Source organism: Tinamus guttatus, unplaced genomic scaffold (assembly GCF_059628265.1).
Source record: "Tinamus guttatus ecotype Peru unplaced genomic scaffold, ASM5962826v1 Tinamus_guttatus_pri_ptg000689l, whole genome shotgun sequence".
Taxonomy (NCBI): domain Eukaryota; kingdom Metazoa; phylum Chordata; class Aves; order Tinamiformes; family Tinamidae; genus Tinamus; species Tinamus guttatus.
Genome location: NW_028289223.1, coordinates 152,172 through 177,001, shown reverse-complemented (window position 1 = coordinate 177,001; position 24,830 = coordinate 152,172). Strand labels below are relative to the sequence as shown.

Genomic DNA, 24,830 nt, shown 5'->3' with positions numbered 1-24,830 from the left:
CTGGGGGGCTCCTGCCTGGGCCCTGCCGCGGGCAGGCGCGGTGCGCAGGAGAGTCCGGGGAGGCGACACCGCGCACCAGAACGGTCCCGCGGAGCCCAGACCCGTCGTGTCATGGTCAAAAGCAGTAGCTCCGCAGTTGGCGCCGCAGCAGGTTGGAGTGTTGGTTTCTATCCTTTCCTGTCACATGGCTGGTAATAGGATCCCTCATCTGCCACTCGGCACCTCGCCGGGGCGCAGTTACGGGACACGCTGTAGGCCCTCCGCTTCCCGCACTTAGCGCGCTTCCCGGCCGCCGCCACCGCCCAAGCCCAGAGCCGCAGCGAGCGGCGCCGCCATGGAGCCCCGCGCGCTCGCCGCCGCCCTGGCCGTTGCAGGGCTGGCGCTGAGCTGCTGCCGCGAGCCGTTGCTGTCTGGTGAGTGACGTCGGGCGCGGAGTGGGGTGCAGAGCGGGACGCGTCGGGGCTGCGTCTGGCCGGGCCGACGGCGGGAGCGCAGCCGCCCGCTCCCCGGCTCCGCCAGAAGGCAGCACCTCGGGCAGCCCGCGGCGATGCCGCTGCCGCCTGCCGAGTCGGTGCTCAGGTCGCAGCTGCTCGTGCAGAACTGCACGGCGGGGTTTCGTGCGATGGTGGTAGCGTGCGGCTCTTCATGAGTTTGCGGGTGTTTGGTGAGAGCGGGGTTTGGGAAACGTAAGAGGAAGAGCGATGCGTTTCGCTGTCGAAGTGGTTCTGTAGACAGAGCTGCAACACGGGGGCATCTGCAGGGAGAAGGGAGTGGGTACACGGGGATATCAAAGTGGCAGCAGGACAGGAGAGGGACTACGGAACTAGAGCTTGGAGGGAGCCGCCGCGCCCTCTGCAGCGGCTGCCCCCGTGCCGCCAAACTCCGACTCCTCTGGCCTTTCACGCGTGCAGCCAGCTAGCCAGTCCAGGTACCCAACGCGTCGCTCCCTTTCAGTGAGCTTTCTGTGATGTTTCACTTAAAATGCCTTTGCTGCATTTTTCCTCACCCCAGTTGCTGGTGATTTCAAGCACCACCTTTCTCTGTCTGTGAGCACTAGTCCTGCTTTTCACCATCTGAGGTGGATGGTCACACTTCCATAGCCATCTAATGTTTGGTCCTGGTAGACCAAGCATTTTGCATATTCTAATCCTTAAATCATTTTTATAGTAGATTAAGGGATGTAGTTCTTCATTAAATGAACCCGTAATGTGTCCTGCTTACTTTACTGTGAAGAAAAAATTGTTAATTTTCATTTTTTTGACATGACATTTTAATGAGGACTTTTAATTAAGTCCTTTTGCCAAAGAGAGTTCTCAGAAGGTAAACTTTACCATTTCTCAGAAGGAACTTCAGTTATCTGGAGTAAAAGGTAAGAATATTTCCAGATAAGCATCTAGGCAGACTGAGAGCTGCACAAAGAGGGACAAATCTAGATCTTATCTAAGGGTCTGTTCATAGTACGATCAGGCCCTGTTAGTTGCATGGGTTAGGTACCCCATGCTTAAGCAAGTTGCAGAGTGACTGCCTGAATTCCAGACTGCCAGAATTTCCTGACTGAAGCAGGATGAGCTGAGTCAAGAAGCCCTTAAAGCAAAGCATGCATTTCAGAATTCTGAACATTAATTTCTTCATTAGTTTGCCATGCGGTGTGTTTTTAACGCCTATTCTTTTTTCTTTATTGAATACAAGTTTTCATACTGCTGTACTGTAATGTTTCCCAATTTGAGAGAGAAATTTTGACTTCCAGAATTGCCTGATAAAAACTCACTTGAATTAGACGCCAATTAGAGTGAGCCAACAGTCATTTTAGCACTTAGTACTGTGCTACGTTTCACAGAAAAGATGCAATCTGTGATGTATCTAACAGTTTTTATTAATTCAAACATTCAAACTTGAGTCATACCCATTTTGTAAGCAGATATGAAATTAAAGGTGGATGAATAGACTGCCTATAATTAAATGACTATCTGAATTTCATGAGCTTAGTATTGCAAAGCCAGAGAAATTGAAATGGCTTCCTCCAATTATAGTCTCAATGAATAAATGTGTCTTTATGTATTCAGTGTAGTACATTCTCACTTCCAGTTTCTGTATTTATAGAGTTCATTCAATTTGCCCATCAGGAATGTCTAAGATTAACAGTGTTTTTTCTTTCTCTACTGTTTTCCCATTCAGTAATAGTGGATTGTCTTTTGTTTGTTTTCCTTCCCAACTGAATCTTTCCTTTAGGCTGGACTTCAGCCATTTCTGACAAAGCACCTATCATTCTTGTCACCTTTTTACTTACATCTTGCTGATACAGTGAAGCAGTTAGGCTTGATATGCCTTGAGCCTTGATATGCCTTGATGTCATGGAAATACTTAAAGCAGCATTTATAACCAGCCAGAAAATTAAACAGTCAGCCAGACACTTCAGTATGTTGTGTTTGCATGTGCAGAGAGTGTGATTCAAAATCTAGAGTAATGTGAATGAATTTAAGCAGGGTGGAGCTAATGGAATGGGAGGGAGGCAGGGATTGTTGTACAGCTGGCTGCACAGTTTGCAGTCTTTGTCATATCACTATAATAATTGTGTGACTGACATTGCCTCCATCCACACAGTGGCCATGGCCCATCCTGGTAAAATTTCAAAAGGAATTCAGTGTACTGCACATGACAGTAAAAGACTAGTTTTAAAACTTCATAAAGCAAACAAAATGCTGTATTGAGGAACAGAAATTCCTCTGGGGTCACATCATGCATTCTTACTTGCAGAGATAAAGAATCACAAGTAAAATATATTTATCATATTGTATCTGAAGACCAGCCAGCAACTGTAAAGCTGTGGCTAATACAGTGTGTTTGTATCGTATAAACAAAAAGGCAGCATTTAGAGATGGCAGACTTACATATATAACAATGCATGAACTGTGACATATGTGCCAGGGACCAAAAATACAAAACTGAGCATGTCCATATATCCCCAGGCTCATCTTTAGTGGACAGGCTGCTTAAGTTGATGTTTGAAAAAGTGTCAGGTGAGTATGCACTGCATCTGCCCTCTTCTTTGGGACAATGCTAAAAAAAGCCCCTGGTGCTGAGCAGAGAAAATGATTGTGTTTGAGTATTTTAAAAGATTATGTATATGTGTGTGCTTATGAAAACAGAGAGTGCAAAGGAGAAATCATTAGCTAACTTGGTGATGTCATATCAATAGATCAGGTTTTTATTGGGTGAATTAACAAATGGGTAAACATTTTTAGCAATTTGAAAATCTTATTTTTAAACAAAGATCACTCTTTCCTGATTTTTATTCTGTAGTTCGTATCAGGTGCCATAGTTTTCTACAGTTACAGTGTATGCATCCAAGCATTTTAGTTTTGTTAAGGGCTTTTGTTACATCGGTAGCACTTGGAATAGTAAAACAGTGAAATCTAAGACCGCTGCACTGGTTTTCAATTGGGGAGATCTACAAGAGTGATATACTTCCCCAAAGCATTTATTTTGCATTATAGCATAATATGAAATGAGATTTTTCTTACCAATCAGATGGAAATATGCAAATGAACTTTTGGTTCAATCACTAAAATTGCATCTTCAAAGAAAACCATTCTACTGCTAAAAATATTTTTAATAATGACCACAGAAGCCATATTTCCTTCTTTGATCTCCTATAACTTCTTCTGTTTTTAATCAATGTTCCCACATAAAGAACTGTGGCAACCTACGATAATAAAATCCCTATTCAAATGTCCATAGGGAAACAAAAAGTTCTCATCCGAATAAGGTAATTTGGTGTTCTGCTTATTCCATCCGTGGGCCCCTGCCTCTCATTGCTGGGGTATCTTGGCATCAGTTAAGTGGTTTCTGTCCTTCCCTCTGTGCGTTACTCTCTCATTGAAGTGTTTCTGCTGTCTAATTATACCCTTTCAATCAAATTAGAGACTGCAGCATCTGGTTAGTGCCTGTAACTGTTGCCATCTGCACCTAGATAGAGTGCTTTTATTTAAGGAGGAGTGCCGAAGTTACAAGCTCGAGCAAGAACTTTGGAACAGTTTAGGTAGATTGGAAATAACTTGAAACTTTTCTTAAAACAGTGATAGCATGTGCGTTGTGACACATAGCTGTTGTCAGATCTGGCACCTTTAGTTCCAAATTCTTAAACTCTGCTCAAACATTTCTCTGCTCTTCTGAAAGACTTGAAGAAAAACAAGTGATAACCAAGCAAGCAGTTATACCAGGTACATTCTAGGAACCTTTATCTCTCACTGCAGCCTTAAAGAGCATTTAATGTTCTGGATATCACATCACTGTAATGAAACCTAAGGTGTAAATGCCAGCCACTTTCCCTCACCTTATATTATCCTTTAATCTTCAGATTCTGAAAATAAAACCTTGCTTCTTGTCTGACTGTGGCTAGTAGGATCATTTCTGGCCAATAGCTTCCCAAACTTGAAGTGAACAAATGAATCAAACGTCTTTCTTTTTTTGGTGAAATAGTTACATGAAGCTGTCATTCTGAACTTTCTAATAACCTCCTTCAAAAACTAGAAAGAGCACTCTAAGATGTCATTTAAACCATTCTGAAACTTCCATTTCTTTAGTCTGAAATTTGCAATGTCACTAAATACAGGTCTTTGGGAAAAGATGGCCTTTGAAGAATTCTCAAAAGATGCATAAAATTTAATATTTGTCAGGCAGAAAGGGAAGAATGATTGAGAGGTAGGTAGCTGAAGTGTTACTTTGTTTTGTTTTGTTTTAATTTTGTGTAATAAAAAAAGTTTTGTTTTGTTTTGTTTTAACTTTGCAAAAAAAGACTGTTTCCACCTGGGATTGTGCATCAGGAAATTAGTGTTTCCTAGGTACCTGAGTCTCTCACAATTGAGGATACTACAGAGTAATACTTTAATTGGAACTCCATCTTACCTACCCAATCATCAGCAGCCTATACAGACTCTGAAATTTCAATATTTTATCATCAGTGGTTCATACAGTGTGGCTATAATTCTGCACTACCTTAATTTTCCAAGTGATCTTAAAGTGGCATCCATGTGGAGCGCAGGCATCCATGCAGTCTTGACATAACAAAGGCATAAATGATCATTGTAAGGTCCCTACATCGAAGAAGAAACCAAGGCAGATGGAAAAAATTTATATTACAGCTGCTGTTTGATCTTCCAAACGTTGATCTGGCTCTAATGAAACTAATTGTGAACCTGTATCGCATGCTGATCATTCATGGCGGACGGCCATCATAAGACCTACTTCTCTGCTTTTTAATAGCAGTTGCCACCCAGTACATGTCTAGTCTGCACAATCTTTTTTTTTTTTTTTTTTTCCTGGACTGTGGAATCTGATGTATTGAAGTCAAAACAATCCTGACATTACACTGCAACCTGTGTTTTCACACAAGCTCATAAACATTATCTTGAACAAGACCTATTGAGCTTTTCATGAATAAAACATCTGCAGTGGTTTTATTTCTTATTAATTCTATTTGCAGACACACCCCATGAAACAGTAGAAGTGGCAGGGTCATTAGGCAGTTAACAGGCACTTCAATACTATTCATTGGTGTGACACAAACCTCTACTTCAGACTAAGTCTGAAACTCATCTGACTAAGATCTTAGACACATGAGGAGCCCAGAGACTCAAAATTTGATTGGACATAGTTTCTCCATGACCTTGCCTTCTAAGATGCTGTCAGCAGTAACTCCCATAAAGTATGTGTTCTTTTCTTGCTGTCTTCACTGGCCAGAGAAGACTAAGATATGTTGCACAAGTTCTGTGAAAGTGTGCCGTAGTCTTACAAAACTTTAAGAAATAGGGTTTGTTTAAATTCAAATAACTGATATTAATTTCCTTGAGTCACTGTTCTTATATTACATTTCAAGCTAAAGTTTCCATAACTCAAGGTAGTATGGGAATATCAGCCAACACAAGGCAGAAAGATCCAGTGCGTGACAGAACAGTTAAGGAGAAGGGTTTTTTTGTTGATGGTGGTTTGTTGTTATTGTTGTTGGTTTTGTTTGTTTGTTTGTTCTGTTTTGTTTTTCTCCTAATTGATCATAATCTACCAGGAAGAAAACAAGTAACTGGAGTAAGCCTGAGTTTTATCCATTCTGTTCGGTCCACCCTTTTCTGATTATTTTATTCAGATGATCTCGCCTGGCTTAGTTTTGTGGAGATTAATCTGGTGGATGTTTTAAGCACATCTTTTCACAGAATCATTGCAGCTGTGGAGCAGAGGTCCCAACCTACCATTTTCTGGAATCTTTTAGACTGTTTCTCTTGAAAGAGCAACAATGGGTCTGAAGTAGAAAGGGGAATGGCCTTTTTTGCAGGTGGGACATTCACTTCTCACCTTCAACATGTCCTGAATGTTAATGGCATGGTGAGATTGCTAAGGCAGTGCCTGCATGTCATGCAGCAGAATACAGAGAAATCAATATTAAAGCAGCTATTTACTGCAGAGATAACGAATATGCTGAGGAATCTCTATCAATTTTACCAGATATTTTAGATAAAACAGTATAATATATACAACTGTAGCTTAGTAGAGTCCCAAGTTAAAAAAAAAGTTCAAGTTTAAAAAAAATAAAAGTAGTATTGAAGTCTTCTTTTGTAAACCAATATTTGCTTGAAAAATATGCGCTGGTATAGTACAGCAAAAATATGAAAACTTTCTAACAACTTTCTTTAAGAAATCAAGCTTTTATATAATTTGATAATAGTTACTAGAGCCCATAATTTAAACATATTTTAAATTTCAGTACTGCTGTGGTTTTACACGATATCCTCCTCCTTCTCCCTCCCACACATAGATGATAGCAAAGCCAAAGGACTGTCACTGGGAGTCAACTGGCACATTCCCAAATCTCCTGGCAGTATCAAAAAAAAAAGGTGACAGTGTTCCAGCTACATATTATCTGGAGAACAGTGTATTATAGCTAAAAGGAATGATGATAGTTCCGTCTGACAGCCCTTCCATTTCATGCAACAGGACATCCTTCAATTCCTACCGCAGTGAAATTTGAAGAAAATCTATTCAAAGAGTAAGAAAAAATGTTGAACATCAAAATGCAAAGCAGCTGCTACTGCAAGTTAAAACCTGACTAGTCTTAGCTGATCCTGAAACGGGCTGACATAAGCTTCTGTTTAATGTGTGTGCCAGATAACAGTCAGGTTTTGTAGCATTCCTCAGATTTCTGAGTGGATATTAGTAAATATTGCTTCTAGTTTATTTGTTTAGAAAATTGCGTTAATAAGATAGAAAAATGAGGAAACATGAGAAGTAAGATTGTATATTTCTAGAGAAATTACAGATAATGTATTTTTAGAGAAAAAAAATCTAATTTAATGAATATTAGGCAGTTATGGGGGAAGACATAAATGGGAGAAAATATATGAATAAAGTAGAAAAATACTGACTTGTAAGCTTTAATTTGAACAAAATAAATTCTATAATGGCAAATAACAGTACCATGATTATGTATTCTATATAACAAAATTCCTTTGTAAGGCAGTGCAGGCCACAGGAAAAAATTCCCTCACATAACTAACTATTTTTCTAAATCATTAGGTAAAAGTTTGCTAGTCATGCCTAAAAACAATCTTTCACTTTATAAAGTACAGAGGATTACAAATGTAGTTAGACTAGATGAGAACTCAGTAATATGCTGATAAATGGCTGGATGTTTTTTGGAAAATTTACAATTTAGAGATTCAGCCTAACCAGTAAAACACAAAGAAAACAGCCCAAAAGGTAGTATACTCATTCAGAAAATGTATTTTAATTTTATTAATCACTCTTCAGACATAATTGATAACCTTAAATGATGTTTAGTAAAAATAATGAAATCAGTATTCCTCCCGCCTCAAGAGATGTTTGATTCTGAGAGAATAGCTAAGTCCCAGAAAACAACTTTAATGGCCTAAATAACGCAGAAAGCATTTTAGTGGAAGGATACTAGACTCTTGCGGGGGGGTGGGAGAATGAGGTGGGCTAGTCAAACTGCAAACCTATATACATTTTCTCTCTCTCTCTCTCTCTCTCTCTCTCTTTCGATTTCCAATTCTTCCCAGAATGTTATACAGCAAATGGGGCTGACTATCGTGGCACTCAGAACCAGACGGCCCAGTATGCAGGGAAACCTTGTCTTTTTTGGAATGAGACCTTTGAGCATCCTTATAATACTTTGAAATATCCCAATGGGGAGGGAGGGCTTGGAGAGCATAACTACTGCAGGTAAGGAATGTCTCATTGCTACTAACATTGCTTCTATACCCAGTATTACTTTAAGAAGTTGACACAAAATTGGGGAACTTCCCACGCTACAATGAAGAATGGCAGAGACATGGCAACACCTCAAAGAGGCGTTGTTTTACCTTATGATCAGTACCCTGGATCTTTGATTCAACACACAAACACAATTAGTAGAGCACCCTTTCTCAACCGAGATCTCATCCAGGGTATCATATAATCAATCTAGAATCTGGCATAACAGAGACAGATTAGTCATTGCTTAAATAAGAAGGGTAGAATGTAAACAAACAACAACAAGATCAAGTCAGAAGCAAAAAGCACTAGGAAATGTCTGTAGGAGCATCTGAATCATCATGGTTTTCAGCCTCACCCAGAAGCCTAGTTTTGTTACTGACTCTGCTTCACTGCTTTCTGTTTGTGAAAGTTATACAGACACTGAAAATTCTCAGTGAACGCAAGCTGTTCAGTAACTTAGAGTTGTTACCAGCTTGCAGAAGCTCAAGGGTCAGTGGTCACAAAGCTAGTTCAAGCCATGACATGGCTATCTTCATTTTCTTGTTTTCTAGGGACTGTTTCCGTAACTGTGGGCAGTTATGCAGAATAGAAATCCAAACAAGAAGTTTAGCAGAATTTGGGGGGCCAAAGAAAAATCTGCAGCTATGAAAAGCCCTGTTTGAATGACACTTACTTTTAGAGATACCTAAGCGCTGCAGATTTCCTTATTTCATCAGAATTAGTTTTTCAATAAAGCAGGGACAGAGACAGTCAGTTAGCAGACATTAGCTAAAACTGTGTTTTCAGATGAAGAAGCATCGCTATCAAGTTCTGGACTTACTTTCTTGAATCACTTCAGCATTTTACCAAAGCAAAGGAAAATACTACACTTAGTTAAAAGAGAAAGTCCCTAAAGTTTGTCATTCTTTTTTTGAAAATGGTCTGGAAACCATCAAAACCAAGCTGTCTAGTCTCAGATTGTTATCTGATCACAGGAAGGGTTGCTTTAGCCAAAAACATTTTATGTCATTCTTGAAGTCCCTCTGCCTCAGCCCAACAAGACCAAAAGCACAATGGTCTTCATGACATGGAGAGATGTGTCTCAGGAAGCAAACTGATAGAGAGCTAGCAAAAGGCTACAGGCCACTGTGACACAAATATCTGAATCAAGGGAGTAATTCTGATTGTTGCTGTGTGGCAATATCCCGGGTAGACAAACTACAGTGTCTTAATTTTGGCAGTGGTCATCTGCTAGTACTTAGGCTAGTACAAAGCAATACATGTGCATGCTATGAACATGTCAAAGATCATGTGAGAGAATGTGCAGAACAAACAGGATGCTAATAATCCTGGTATTCAACTAATTCTTGTTAGAGCCACATTTTAGCAAATAAGAATTTGACAAGTGTTACATGGAGCGAAAAGTCTATAATCTGGTATATAATTCTGAGCAATATGTCAAATGCAGTTTTTGAAATCTAATTCTTTTAGGTTAATTTCCTTCTTTGAGATGGACTTGCACAGAAAGTTTGACCATTTCCTTCTTTTTGTTGTACCAGCTAACTCTGGCATATTCTCACAGGTGTATGGAAAGATGAGCCGAAGTGATGGCTTTTTAAGTTCACATTCTACTGAAAAACAGTTTTGAAAGTCACTGTTTAAAGAGTGTCTCAGCATATCTTTAGTATGCAAAGTGTGTCTAAGACTTGTGAGTCAGAATACCACTGTTTTATCTCTTTCTCTGAAATTCATTTCCTGCTTGACAATGGACAAAATCTCCCCTTCTCAGTGGCAACACATATCTCACAAGACTTAAGACATGATCGACTTTACTTTGAAGCTCTATTTTAGGGACAATATTTGAATAATCTTATTTTGTACTTCATAGCATTGATCAGAAGGATGCCACAGCTGTCCCTTGCCTGGAATACTTTGTTTTCTGTCAAACAACTTGTTAAGATGGAAGTGCCTTGTAATGTTCTGATAAATTTCATTTCATCCATGACAGAGCTTTGCAGACAGAAGATTTCAGAGATTCTGAAACATACTAAGTTGTTTTCTAATTGTGCACTTTTTAGGTCTGGGGCAAAGACTTCTAATGATGTTAAAATGTCCTGTAGCTGTGAAAGTGAGGGAAATTGTGTTATTTCCAGTACCGGCTCACCCCCATAACTACTGATGATCATCCATCAGCTGCTTTTATATTTGTACCTTCTTTAGCCACTGGAACCCCTGATGTTACACCCAAATGCTTAATACTCTAATCTTAAGCTTTTTTCTTCCACTACTTTCACCAGTGTGTTTGAAAGCCGGAGCAGCAGCTTTGCCATTTTAATCAACTGAACTCAACTTCAGCTGTCTCCAACATTCACCTGTTTGACCAAAAACATATCTGGCAGTTCTAAAACTGGACCTCACACAAAGTATTTTTAACATATTCCAATTACAACATGTAGCCAAAGTGATACTTCTCTGTAGAGGGTGTCTTATTTATACAAATTATGCCAAAATGCATGATAAAATTATTAATTCTAGCCCGAGATACAGAATAAGGTCGTAGTTCTGCCTCACAGTCAGAATAACAATTTATTTTGTCGAACTGTTCTTTCCCATTTAAATAGTTTTTTAAAGGTGTACATAGAAAAAGAAACCTTAAATAAACTAAAGAATAATTAGGAGTGTTTTTGTAAAAGATGTTACACAACAGCAATGAATAATCATGGACAAATAACCAATTATCTCAGCCATTCAATGTATCAGATCACTGAAACACATTGATTCAACCTTACTGAAGGAGAAATAAAGAGCTCAGTCTTCCCCAAATCTTTATCAGGCTTTTTTTTTTTTATCAGGTTTTATTATTACATACAGAAAGCTTGAGACTGGAAAATGTGTTTGTACCTAGGCAGGACTCAGGTTTAAAAGTCTAAGGAGTTTAGATTTAGAGGGGAAGAAAAAGAGTTCAGAAGGGGGAAAAAAAGTTTATGTTTTAGAATTTACTAACCTTTTGTGCTTGCTGTGTACTATAATAACGAAAGTTATACGAACTTCTGCCAAACTTCTGCATTATTCTTGGTATGTAAGCCCAGTTAAATATTCAATAAGAATAGTGCTAAGATTAGTAAGACTGACGTTCGTGTGATCTTTTACAATACATGATGACTTTTTGTTTACTCTGTCTATTTTTTTGTCTCAGGAATCCTGATGGAGATGTCAGCCCATGGTGCTACGTTGCAGAGCACGAGGATGGAGTATATTGGAAGTATTGCGAGATTCCATCATGCCGAAGTAAGAGCACCATGTAATTATTGTAGGCCTGCATCTCCGTTGAACAGAGACGGGCAGTTCTACAACAGCGGATAGTGATTTTCTCAACAGGAACTAGGATAAGGCTAACCATCTTGTTTCCACTTGCAGACTAAGCAATATTTTTAAATGATCTAAATTTAATGACTAACTTACTGTATGTCTGTTCGTCCACTGCTTCTCTCTCCATTTTCTGTCCGAATTTTGGATTATATTACTCACAATAAAATGCAAGAAATTCTGAAATACAGCCCTTTTCCTGAATCTGTAGAGACAGGCCACACATTTATTAACATTTCAAAATTCAAAAATGAATAGGAAATAATTTTAAAAACTTACATGTATAGCCATCATTTTAAATTTAGTTTATAAATGGATGATGATAGTTTAATGTACATAACACAAAATATACAAAAAATGTTTTAAAAAATAAAGGCAATAAAAGAGAATAGAGAACTTTATAGGTCTGGAATTGACTCCCATTGCTTGCATGTATCTATATTTACCAATGTTGTTAAAGCACCAAGTGGATTTTGTTGGATTTTTTTTTAAAAAACAGAGAATTTGCAAGTCAGTCACCCAAATAAATGTCATCTGACATGAATTCCCACAAAAAAATTATTCTAATTCTCTCCTTTAAATTTCTTAGTGTATTATATTATCCATCTAATTCCAAGTGTGTTTCTTTTTTTTATTATTCCTATCAATGCTTAATTCATGAATGCTCCAAGATAAAATGCTAAGAAACATGTTTTTTAAAAAGAGTCCAAGTATTTAAGAAACACTTCATTTTTGCATGTCAACAAACAACCATATGTAAATTTTATTAAATCTAAATATTAATGCCTTTACTTGCTTCATTTATACAAGTACTTTCAGATTACTTTTTTTGGTTTCACTCATGTGCATATTCTTAAGAGTCAGAGCAGTTGTCCCTACTAATTAAGAAATTTATCTTGGTCTAAAAGTCAAGAGTTTGCATTTTCTTTAAAGTCTATACATGCTAACAAATTCTCTGAATTTGGCACCAGTAAAAATGTTGGAAAGCAAATTCTCTCTACTCCAGTTATGCTGCACGAAGGATCCTTTCAAAATCAGTCTTGTTTATTTTCTCTGTGGTGGGGAACAGAAGATTTAAACTTGGACAATTATTTGCACAGATAATGCAGACTTACATTTATGAAATGTTCTTTTGACCAGTAGCAGCTGCTTCAAGCATTGCACTGAAACTGGATACTAGAGAAAGGAATTGCAGCAATTTAGAGCAAGCTACATTGCGAGTCCCTCCAAGTCTTAATACAAAACTCATGGTTTATGCAGTTGTGTAAATCAGAAAAAGTTTTATTCTTTACCAGATTTTCTGTTTTCAGTAAGCCTGATGATAAATTGCAGAACCTTCAGAATGAATCTTGTGAGGTGCATAATACAAAATTGGGTTTTATGATTGAACAGGAAAGTAACTGTAAAAAGAAAGCCTATCTGAAATTATTGAAGAAGATTAAAAATTGTCTCATACAAGCTGCTTTCACGTCATTGTATTTAGTCCTAGAAAAGACATGTATCTGGAGAATAATTTAACTCTAAATCAGCTATGCTCACATAATCCCAGCATAAGGCTGGCAATATGAAATGTCTTAATTACCCAGAAAAATTTGTGCATAATGGTTCACCATAACGATAATTAAGACTCTAGAGCTGAAAAGTTTTCATAGACAGCAACTATTGTCACAGAATGGCTAAGGTCAGAAGGGACCTTTAGAGGTCATCTAGTTAAACACCCCCTGCTCCAGCAGGGACACCTAGAGCACGTGGCATATTATCATGTCTCAAGTTCACTAATATTCATGCTTGGTAGTAAATGTTTCGTTTAGAAAAGCATTTTGTTACTCTGCCTTTGTAAACATGCTGTTTATAGTTTAGGAATGCTAAACTGAGGATAGATGGTCATAATCACAGAAGAGTATGGTAGTTATCCCAGTAGGAGCTTATTCTGTCTTTTCCTCCCTCTCCTCTTGTTAGTGGCTTGTCTTCCAAGACAGCTGGAATGGACATAAACAAAGTGAAAACGAAAAAGATAGCACCAAGGCCTGACAGAGTATGTATATCTCGTGTGGAGATTCCATAACATGGCCATGTCTGAATCTTTTAGACAGTTCATTTGTTGCAACTTCTGTGGTCTCTTTGCAGATGAGGTTAGGTTGAAATTCAAAGGAAAGACTAGTTTACACACAGAAATGAAACTAAGGCTTGCTGTCTCATTGCATCACCATGTTTATGGCCCATATGAATCTCTTAAGACAAAATGATTTCACTACTGAAAACAAATTTCCTCTCTATGTATGTATAACATATATCTAGATATACTATAAATTCTCCAGTACTTTCAAGTTGCAGAATTGTATATGTATTTTTATAGAGAGCTATATACATTTTTATTTCCTCATACACAGAACAGGAGGATACTCCAGGTTGCAAGGTAACTTGGGAGTAACGGCACTATTCTCTATGTATGTCTGCAGTCCTCAGTACGGCCCAGGTTGTTGCTGACTTTGTTTACTCCCAAGCATTCTTCTGCTGTGTTCAGCTCCTTGTCTGCCAGAATCCCAGGGCCTTTTCTTCAGAAATTGCTCTACGTACATAAATATACACTATCTTATTTTAGATTTATGTTGAGCTGAGCTAGATTTAAGCTTCTGCATGAAGGATGACCTATTCCAAATCCCATGGTGCTGTGTTTGTTTGCTAACTATAAGAAAGTCAAAATACCCTTGAGACACTGAAGAGACTTCTTAGCTTTAGGATATTACCCAAATGGTATCCTTGATTTAGCTACAAAATATAAGAACTGTTAAGTGACTAAGTTTGGTGTTCTAGTGTGAAATGTATTAAGGGATTAGTCCTCTGGAGACAGAGCTAAAGGTTCTCACGAATAAAGCTATTTTTTTAAAAAAAAGCTTTAATATATGTTTTTAGGAAATCCTGAGTCTCCTGGGTAAAATGAGCTAGGTTGGTATATAGGAAGCATTCACTGGGATATGCAGTCATGCACGGTATAGAAAACTGAGCTCTCTGAGAATTATCTGCCCAGCTGTATTCAGCTGGGATGGGGCTCCAAATGAAAATCCCCAGCAGTGTGTTAAATTAGTCTGTAATCTGAGAGCTGAGTACTTAGAAACATGTTGCTGCAAGGCATATCAGAGCATAGCTCCATGAAAGCAATTCAAGTTGAAATTGTATCATCCTTCAAAAAATGTATCTTATTATTTTGTTGATATTTGAAGCAACATTATCCACTTATTCCAAAAAAAAAAACCTTTGAACTTAAAATTTCTTTCCCACTATTTTATCTCCTTTGTTTGTCTCTGTGATGTTATAATCATCTTCCTTATGAATATAATCATATTTACTCTGATTTCTGAACTAAGGTCATTATTTGAATTCCTGTTACAGGTGGATGTGTATAAGAAATCCTGGAACTGGGACTTACAGAATGCAATAAGATGCTTTCATGACGGCTGTACAAGCCTGCTCATTACAAAGAAAAATCATTGCAGTCCCATTATTTCTACGTGAAAGTACAGTAATAGTTCACTAACACACAGGTTAGCTGGCAAAGAGCTGCATGCCTCAACATGTACATTTTTTTTCTCAGAAGGAGGCCGTTGTGCAAAAGACGACTAGTTCAAAAAGAACCACTAAACATCTAATCCACATGCTATCATCAATCATCAGAGGCTGCAGAACATTTCCCCCAAAACTATCAGCAAGTCAAAAACATGAAGTTGCGCCATGCCACAAGTCATTAATAGAGAGTTCAGAGATCTCATCAATGCACTGGGTAGTGAACTGAAGGATGATGGAGTCATCAAACTCTGATACAGGACTGCATCATGTACCTATGCAGAAGTGTGGATGTTAGGAGGACAGTAATAATCCCTGTCAACTTGGCAGCGGGAAAAATTTCCACCTGACCACAGAGCCGGTGACAGATTTAAATCCAAAAGTATGTGAGCAGACATGCCAGTGATACATAAAGGATAATTTTATGCCATTAGCACGGCAGTATATTCTACCCCACATCCTGTTTCTGGCAGTTACGGCTAAATTCCAGTGTAATGAAGGAAAGTGCAAAAACAAAAGAAAACAAAAACAAGACAAATTATATATTGAAAGAGGAAAAATATCTTTCTGACCTCCCGCAGTAACCAAAGCCTTGAAACATTGGATTAATATAATATAAATATGTGGGTTTTTTTTTTTTAAGGAAAATACAGATCCTTTTAAAACTCTTTGTATATACCATAAAATATGATACCTAAAATTCATATTAGAATTTTTGTTCTGACGCTCATGTAGTTTTCCTGTGTAAATATACACTCCCTACCATAAAACTTAACAAGTACCATCCTAAATCAATTTAGATCCTCTTCCTCAGCTATCCCCTTTAGAGAACTTCACTGTTTTGATGGCGTAACAAATATCATATTTTTAATGACACATTGTTCAAATACACACTTCTCTCTATTCCCTCTCCCCGCCCCCACCAAAAAAAAGAACCCCCACAAACCAGAGTTAGACTTAAAAAAGCTCTGAACATCCTTACCTTTTTTTAATTGCCCCTGTCAGGAGAGATGAATCAGGCATGTTTATATTGTCTGTCAGTCACAGAGTATTGGAGGTGTATTGCTAGATGATGTGATGCTGTTTCACTGCCTGTTATCTATCCCTGTCCATGTTTGCAAAACATGACAAAAGAGTAACATTTCTCATACTGCAGCAACAATACCGGAAAGTACAGAGAGCCGCTCAGTAGCTAGATAGTACATAAAGTATGTGCCTGTGTCTTCGTGTTTCTAGGCACACCTTTGGAATGACTGTTCTCTGTTATTCTTGTCAGTGCCAGGGAATCTAGGCTGTTTCAAGGACCATGGAGAGCCACCACCCTTGACTGGCACCACTGAAACCTCCAATAAACTTACTATACAAACGTGCATCAGTTCTTGCCGACGTCAGCAATTCAAGGTGATTTCTTTCGACAAACAGTTACAAAATCTTTTCAAAGATGACAATATACCTGGACTCCTCTGTCATATTCCTTTTTTTTTTTTTAACTTCCTTTTTTTTCCCTCTCTTTTTCTTCAGGAAAGCCAGAAAGTTTAGTGCCTCACTCCCACTCCAGTAAGCCCGCTCTCTGCATCCATCGCAAGCTAGGCAATAATAATAACAATAATAATAATAATAATAAATTATATATATATATATATATATTTATGCCAGAAGACTGTATATTTGCTTACTGTGTCTACGAATGACAGGATACTCTACCTGCCTTTCGTCCCTCGCTAGCCTGAAGTAACATTCTGACAGCTCAAATGCACAGTTAATGGTGGGCCTCCAACTAATCATTCTTCTCCAAAGGACACATGCTCTACTACCAACTTTCTTGCTCATACAATCTACTTCTGTTGCTCTTTGAAATCTTATTCGTCCATTTCTTATTTCTCTTTGTTGTCAAAGTTTGCAGGCATAGAATCAGGTTATGCCTGTTTCTGTGGAAATAATCCCGACTACTGGAGATATGGGGAGGCAGCCAGTACGGAATGCAACAGTGTTTGCTTTGGAGACCATACACAGCCTTGTGGTGGGGATGGCAGAGTCATTCTTTTTGACAGTAAGTATTGAAAGGGGCTGACCTTTCCCAAAGGAGAGGCCTCAAATGTTCAACAAATTAGGGGAAAGGTTTTTAAAAGCTATGAGAACTGTTGCATGCAAAAGAACAAGACACCTAAATTCAGCATAAAATAAAGCTGTGTTCACTTCTGCACATAATTTGCAGACATTAGTAGTATGAAATAGCTCTTCCAGAAAATGATGCCTGTTCAGGCAACTGAGTCATGCACCAAAGATTGTATCTTACTTTCCCACAAATGGTGCTAACTTATCCCTCACAAACAACATGTTGTGGAAGGGGTCTTTCAGAACTGATTTTACCAGAACATAGATATACAATTCAGTAAGACACCTTGACCAAAATTTCAACCTCGTTGTGTGAAAATATTTTTTTTTTGTCTTTTTAATTGTCAGGTGAGAATTGCCAAAAGCCAGTAACACACATGAAGCAATGCAATAGAATTGTGAGAGCAGCAGGATGTACAGCCAAGTTATCAGGACCATCATGATTTCATAATCTCATAGACACAGACCTCCTCACTTCTTTGCTCCTTTTCAGTACATATGCCAGTGCCAGCTGTGTATTACCACAGCTGGAAGGTGTGAGTACCCTGATGCCTGTCTGCAGCATAGGCTCCCAGTACAGCTGGGGACCACATTAGTCCACAGTGTGTTCTCATGTCATGGATTCTCAGATCATACCTGCCTCTGATGTAGGATCTAGCTTTAAAGTTAATCTATGAACTTTCTGGAATAAAACAGGCATCATATCCCAGCTTCCGAACACACATCCAAGCCTGCCACCATTTTACTCTATAACTATGGTTCTCAAGCAGTGATTCAGAAAGGTATTTCAGTTGAGGGAATTTGCCATTTTGCTCACTCATTTCCAAGTTCTTCTCTCCTAGAGAGCATTTCAGTTGCTTTCAATATTGCACTAGCATGTGGCCTCATACTGCTGTATTCTCTTTTTCATTCTGCTTGTAGCCTCCCAAATGGTGAGATCGCGTAATTTGTTGGGCATTGGTAGAGTACTGATTATTGCTCTTCTTGGTTAATATTGCTGAACTTTGTTTTATTTATTTAATTTTTTCCTGGTACATCTTGCAGTTCAGTAATTTCAAACAGCTCAGCCAAATGTAATAATATCTTTGACCAAATATCTAAATGTCAAAACTGAACTCTGTCATTTCAGCACTCTGTTATCATGATGTAAGTGTCAAATTCATCTCTGGAGCTTAGCACCTCTACGCAGTATTTCTCATTCTTTCAGATTCTTTCAATTCCTCTAGGGGCTTTTTCGTAACACAGCACTGAGGTGTAAGGTTTGCTGCTATGATCAGGCCTTTCTCCATGAAAACAGAGAAGTGCTTTCATATTATGTTCTGCCAGACATTTAGTTCTTTTTTCCACAGCTCCCTTTTAATTTGTGTTAATTAAATTTCTTTCTCAGAGACCAGTGAAAAACAAAAAAAATCACTTCCGTTATTTTGAGCTGAATGGTCTCATAGGTCTCCATTAAAGGTCTTTCAGAGAAAAGTAGACTATATAATTTGTAACAGAAGCTATAAGAAATATTTCCTACCTTTTCCTTTCTTCTGCCATTGAGACCTGTGGAGTGGATTGTGAAGGTTTTAAAAGGCAGAAAACAGTCAGATAACTTCAGCAGGAGAAAGGGAAAGGGAAACCAATGTATGATTTATGTATTCTGCATACATAAGACTAACTATATTTACAATTGTGACTCCTTAGGAATAATGGAGGAGGAGGGTTTTGGGGGCTGTTCACTTTGAGTCTTCTGACCTTCAGCCCATGATAGGAGACTGATACTTCCAATCAGAATGGCTTTGCCATGAAACAAATGATTATATAATATATACGTATGATGCGTATATATATATAAACATATAGAAAATATGTATATATGCATAAATATATAGAGAGATAGAGAATCCATTGGCTGGCAGGTTTTTTCCTCTGGCTGGATTCATTGGTCAATAAGTTTGCGATAGGAATCTGTATCATTGTCAAGGAAAGTAAAGATTCATTGTGAACACGCTGGTTCAATTAGTGTTTGACCTTATCCTCCCTAAGTGCTAGTTACAAAGTCTAGAGAAAAGTTTTTACAATTATTGCCGTGTTCTGATATGATCTTTTATATCCAAACTAGATCAGAACAGAGGATACTTAAAAAGCGTATCTAAAAGGCCACAGAGATAACCGAGGGATCAAGCAGCAGTTGTATGTGGAGAAGCTAAGAAAGCCGGGATCATTGAACCTTGAGAAGAGAAGGGGGAATCAGTGCGCATACCTAATGGTAGAGTGTAAAGAATCACAGAATCCCAGAATGCTTGAGGTTGGAAGGGACCTCTAGAGATCATCTAGTCCAACCCTCCTGGACAGGGGACACCCAGAGCACGTGGCACAGGGTGGCAGCCAGGCGGGTTTGAAGATCTCCAGAGAAGGAGCCTCCACAGCCTCTCTGGGCAGCCTGTGCCAGGGCTCTGGCACCCTCACAGGAAAGAAGTTCTTCCTCACATGGAGATGGAACTTCCTGTGTTTCGACTTACACCCGTTACCCCTTGTCCTGTCACCGGCCACCACGGAGAAGAGCCTGGCCCATCCTCCCTACAGTCACCCCTCAGATACTTGAGCATGTTGATCAAGTCTCCTTCAGCCTTCTTTTATCCGGGCTAAAGAGGCCCAGCTCGCTTAGTCTTTCCTCATAGGATAGATGCTCCAGACCCTTAATCATCTTTATTGCTCTACACTGGACCTCTCTAGAAGCTCCAGGTCCCTCTTGTCCTGGGGAGCCCAGACCTGCTCCAATACTCCAGTGTGGCCTCCCAGAGCTGAGCAGAGGGGCAGGATCCCCTCCCTCGTCCGCTGGCAACGCTCCTCCTGCTGCAGCCAGGAGCCCACTGGCCTTCTTGGCCATGAGGGCACATTGCTGGCTCATGGGTAACCTGTTGTCAACAAGAGAGGAAGAAGATGCACAAAGACTCTTTTCAATGGTACCCGGTGAAGGGTCCAGGAGAGGAAGATTAAAATAGTGGAAATTCCATTTAAATATAAGCAAAAACTTTTTTTTTTTTTTTTTTTAATAGTGAGAATGTTACCCTGGGAGGTTGTGGCATTATCTTCCTTGGAGAGGTTCAAATAGAACCAGGCAGTTCTGGGTAGCCTGGTCTGGCTGCACCTACCTGGGCGGGGGGCTGGACCAGACAAACGCCAGAGGTCCCTTTCCAACCTCAGCTATTATTTGATTCTGTAATAAAAATCTTCTGTCTTTAATCCAATAAAGTTGGTAAGCAATTTAAGTAAAGTGTTAGTGAGCGCTACGGTTATTTTTCTGCTTGCTTACTCACCTGAGAGTGATGGAGTAGAAGGCAGTGATGCAGTGATTTAGATGCTGATCCCAGTCCTGATGGGATATGAGGATGCAGTTAAGTGACAGAAAGGTTTACAGTAACATCCAAGGACAAAAGACGGGGCTAAATTCTAGACAGATACTCAGTTCTCAGACTGATTACACAATATGCATGTATCCCAGCCAAAGCACGGCATTAACAGCTCTGCTCCTAGTGTTATGGATGGTAAATTAACACCAGTCTGAGAGACAGTGGGACCTTCTGGGGTAGCAAGCCTCTTCCTTTAAGTCACATTTGTGTCTTAGAATCTACTGAGTACAGAAGTTGTACATAATGCATGTATAACTTGCAACAATTTTTCTCTCTCTCTTTTTTTTTTTTTTTTTCCCATTTTTCTCCTCCCTCTCTTCTTTTCACAGCCCTTACTGGTGCCTGTGGAGGGAATTACACTTCTGCTGCTGCTGTGATCTACTCCCCAGATTTTCCTGACTCATATGGCACAGGCAGAGTCTGTTACTGGACCATACAAGTTCCAGGAGCATCTCATATCCAATTCAATTTTGTTCTTTTTGAAATCAAAGATGCTGCAGATATGGTGGAGTTGTTGGATGGCTACACCCATCATGTCCTAGCTCGTTTTAATGGCAGTAACCAGCCTCCCCACTCCTTTAACATCTCTTTGGATTTTGTCATATTGTACTTTTTCTCAGATAAAATCAATCAAGCCCAGGGTTTTGCCATCACATACAGAGGTAAGAAGCTAAATTTGTTGTTCCTAACTTTCAACGTGCCATTAAAGCCTTTAATTCATACATGTGATTTCTGATCTGAAGAAAAGAGCAAACATTTTATCAAATATCTGTGGGTTTTTCATCTGCCTTATTGCCCCTGTTCAATGGGTAAAAGCTGCTGCTAAAATTTCTCTTAATTTTGAATACTCCAATCAGGCATGTTATAAACAAGCAAACTTTAAAATTTCCAAAATCCAATCCCATACTCCCTTGTCATGATAGGATGGAAAATAGCAAAGTTAAAACATAAAAGCTGTCATAGCCCATCTGCATCTTTGGTTCATCTCTGATATTTCCAAAAGTCTATTCAATTTTCCAGCAAGACATCAGGATTTTTTTTTAGGTCTTCAGCTGTACCTACTGATATTGCAAACAATTAGTGTCCACGAGAATTCCCTGAAAACCCAATCTGGTGTAGTACAGGAGTTTTCTGGCAGCAGATGCAATTAGATTATTGGATTTCACAAACTAAAACTTGAAGAAAGAAACTTAAAACTTAAAGAAAAGCATAAGACTGATTACTAACACAAAATATAGTCCAATTTAATCTGTTAAGAAGTGGTTAATACACTCACACTGTTGTATTTGCAGCTGTCAAGCACAATATGCATGAAAACAAGATTCCAATGAATCCAACCCTTTCAGAGAAGATAAATGAACAAGCAAACCTCAGCATCAATGCAGCCCGGTCATCAAAGATACTTTATGTAATCACAACCAGCCCAAGTCATCCTAGAAGTTCCATGTCTGGTAATATTACAAGGGAATGTGGCAATAGGAAAAAAAAATCTAGAGTCATTGTTCCTTCTTACAATGCTCCTTCACATTGTCTGATCCATGATCCTCTTGTGAATAGGTGCTGGAAGTTTCAGTTAGTCTACTAATAGCTGATTATGTCATTACAGTCCAAGAGTATGATGGACATCAGCTGCATTTACCCAAACTAGCTAAATTATTTTCTGATAATAGTATGAACTTTGATATCCCTCCATTCTGTTCGAGCAGCGGAGCATGCCCAGAAGGCTGCGCAGATATTCCCACTGGCCCAGGCTAGAGCCCAAGTTAGCACAGCTATGCTACAGTTGCCTCCTGGACATATCTGTCCTGCCTGCCTTGGATATATCTAGATGATATGAAACTGTCCCTTTGGGTTTTGGGCAGTACAAAAATCCTGCTAAATCATCACAGTCTTTGCATTGAATAAGAGACTGGAGGGTGGGGGAGCAACTTTCTGTTATTGCTGCTTTGAGGTCCAGGACTCCTGAAGGTGTCAGCCCTTATTCAGCTGTGCCAGTAGCTGCAGAGCCTCACAAGGTCATCCACGGAGCTGTGTTTGTCACAGTTCTGTCCCAGTCCCATCTTGAGTTGCTACAAACTCTTACTGCTAGGGTGGAAATCTGAATGTAGAAGTGATAATAATAGCTTAGAAATCCGCTGATTCCTTCTATTTTTTAAATGTTTCAAATATTGTGATGTTTCCAGCTCCTCTTTGAGGCCTGTTTGAGGTGCTGCTAAAAACAGAGACCTACAAAGTCCCTTGCCAGAGCCTGCTATGAGAGGCAAGGAAATAACAGCACCAAAAGTGATTGGAAGTCTCAGTAGACTCAAAAAAAAGGGAGGAAAACCCCAACATGCCTAGTCAGTTCATAGAATCATAGAATGCTTAAGGTTGGAAGGGACCTCTAGTCCAACCCCCCCTGCACACGCCGGGTCACCTAGAGCACGTGGCACAGGACTGTGTCCAAGTAGGTTTTAAAGATCTCCAAGAAGGAGACTTCACAACCTCTCTGGGAAACCTGTTCCAGCCCTCTGTCACCCTCACTGTTAAGAAATTTTTCCTTAAGTTACTAAAGGTAACTGCTTACTGCTAAAGATTTACGACGTCCTCGAATCACAGTCATGAATAAAGCATCAAAAAGCTATGTGTTTCTATTCTGCAATATTCTTACTTTAAAAAATGTAAATAAATTAATATGCCAGGAGACCTCCCTTTCTCTGTTTTGTTTCCCACAGAGTGGACAATATATGGTCTCACAGCACTCCTCATCCTGAGTGTTACAGTCATATTGACAAAGATATTTCTCCACATTTCAATGAAGTGAGTATGGAGCAAACTTGTCCTTGAAGAATCTCAGCTCTGTACCAACATCAGTCCCCTTCCTTTTCCTGCCTACTGATGGTCATATTTGCAGTATTCAGAACCAAGTTATATGCTACATATATATGCATTCAAAGAAGATATAAAATAAGCATATTTAAACTTTCCAGTCTGTTAGGCTAGCATTGACTGCTGAAATATCTCTTTGTTCTTGTTCTCATGAGATTTGTATTTCAAGGAATAAAAAGGAATTCTACTAAGCAATGTCAAATAGCAAAAAATAAAAATAAGTAATCAGTCACTTAGCATTCATTCGAAGAGGTCAAATTATGTTAACAGTTTGTAAAAAAAAAATCAAAAACCTTGAAACTTCTTTAATTCTCAAAATCAAATCTGTTGGAAAAATCTGTGTTATGTCACAAAATTTAACCAGATGATATTTTAAAAACAAGATTATTTTCTTACAGTTTTTTTCTACACCTATACCAGGTGAAATTCTCAAATGAAATCATGGGAGAGTTATGAACAAATCACAGATGTTAAAAGTGTTGTATTTACTTACTACTAAGTTGCTTAAATATACAAGGAAACAAATCCATATTTATAGCAATTGATAATAGAATACATACAGACTTCCTAGCTTAATTTTGCTTCTGCCATCCAGGCAGCAACTATTCTGGTAACTGGATTTTCATGTTGCTAAAAGAAGGAGAAAAAAAAAGCAACAAAAACTATAAACACCCCTAAACCCTTCATAGCTGCAGCAGCTAGAAAAAAGGTGTCATAGACATAGTAGAACTGGCCAGCATTACTGTAATAGTAGTTACACAGACATACTGATAATAGCAGCTTCCCAAGCACCTTAACACTTTCAGTGAAATAGCACTTGTTTTCTAGGTCCCATCAGATACCATCTGCCACTGAAACAGAGGATTCCCACCCAACTGCCACTGCTGCTGAGATCTGGAGTATTTTTTATGAACCTTCCACTTCCATCTCTATCTTCAAGAAAAAGCTTCGAAGTCAACAGGATGACCGCAACCCATTAGTAGGCAATTGAAATGTCTTTCATTTTTCAAAATTAATCTTCTTAAAATCCAGGTAATTTGGGCATAATCTTTTTTTTCCTTCCAGTCTCATCAAAACTCCATTTCCAAAGGCTTTTGAATGACTTTACCTGTCTGCTGTTCTCTTGTGTATTCAGGTGGCAGCAGAATTAACTGCTGCAATAATTCTGAAGTATCTGCTGCTCATCAAGTGTGACGTTGTTAATTACTGCCTTTAAACCAATGCATTTAAAATACATGTAAAAATCTTAAAATTTCAAAAAATCCTGCACACATGCCAAAAGTT

General features: G+C 38.9%; 1 protein-coding gene across 1 annotated transcript; it reads left to right on the top strand.

Annotated features, from left to right (window-relative positions):
- The first annotated feature begins 92 nt into the window (after positions 1-92).
- KREMEN1 (kringle containing transmembrane protein 1) lies at positions 93-24,548 on the top strand. The gene is made up of 9 exons (XM_088536652.1): positions 93-413; positions 8,067-8,229; positions 11,438-11,529; positions 16,445-16,569; positions 17,065-17,218; positions 21,008-21,340; positions 21,971-22,129; positions 23,393-23,477; positions 24,375-24,548. The coding sequence occupies exons 1-9, from the start codon at positions 335-337 to the stop codon at positions 24,535-24,537; spliced, it is 1,353 nt and encodes a 450-aa protein (XP_088392778.1). The 5' UTR covers positions 93-334; the 3' UTR covers positions 24,538-24,548.
- Positions 24,549-24,830: the final 282 nt, after the last annotated feature.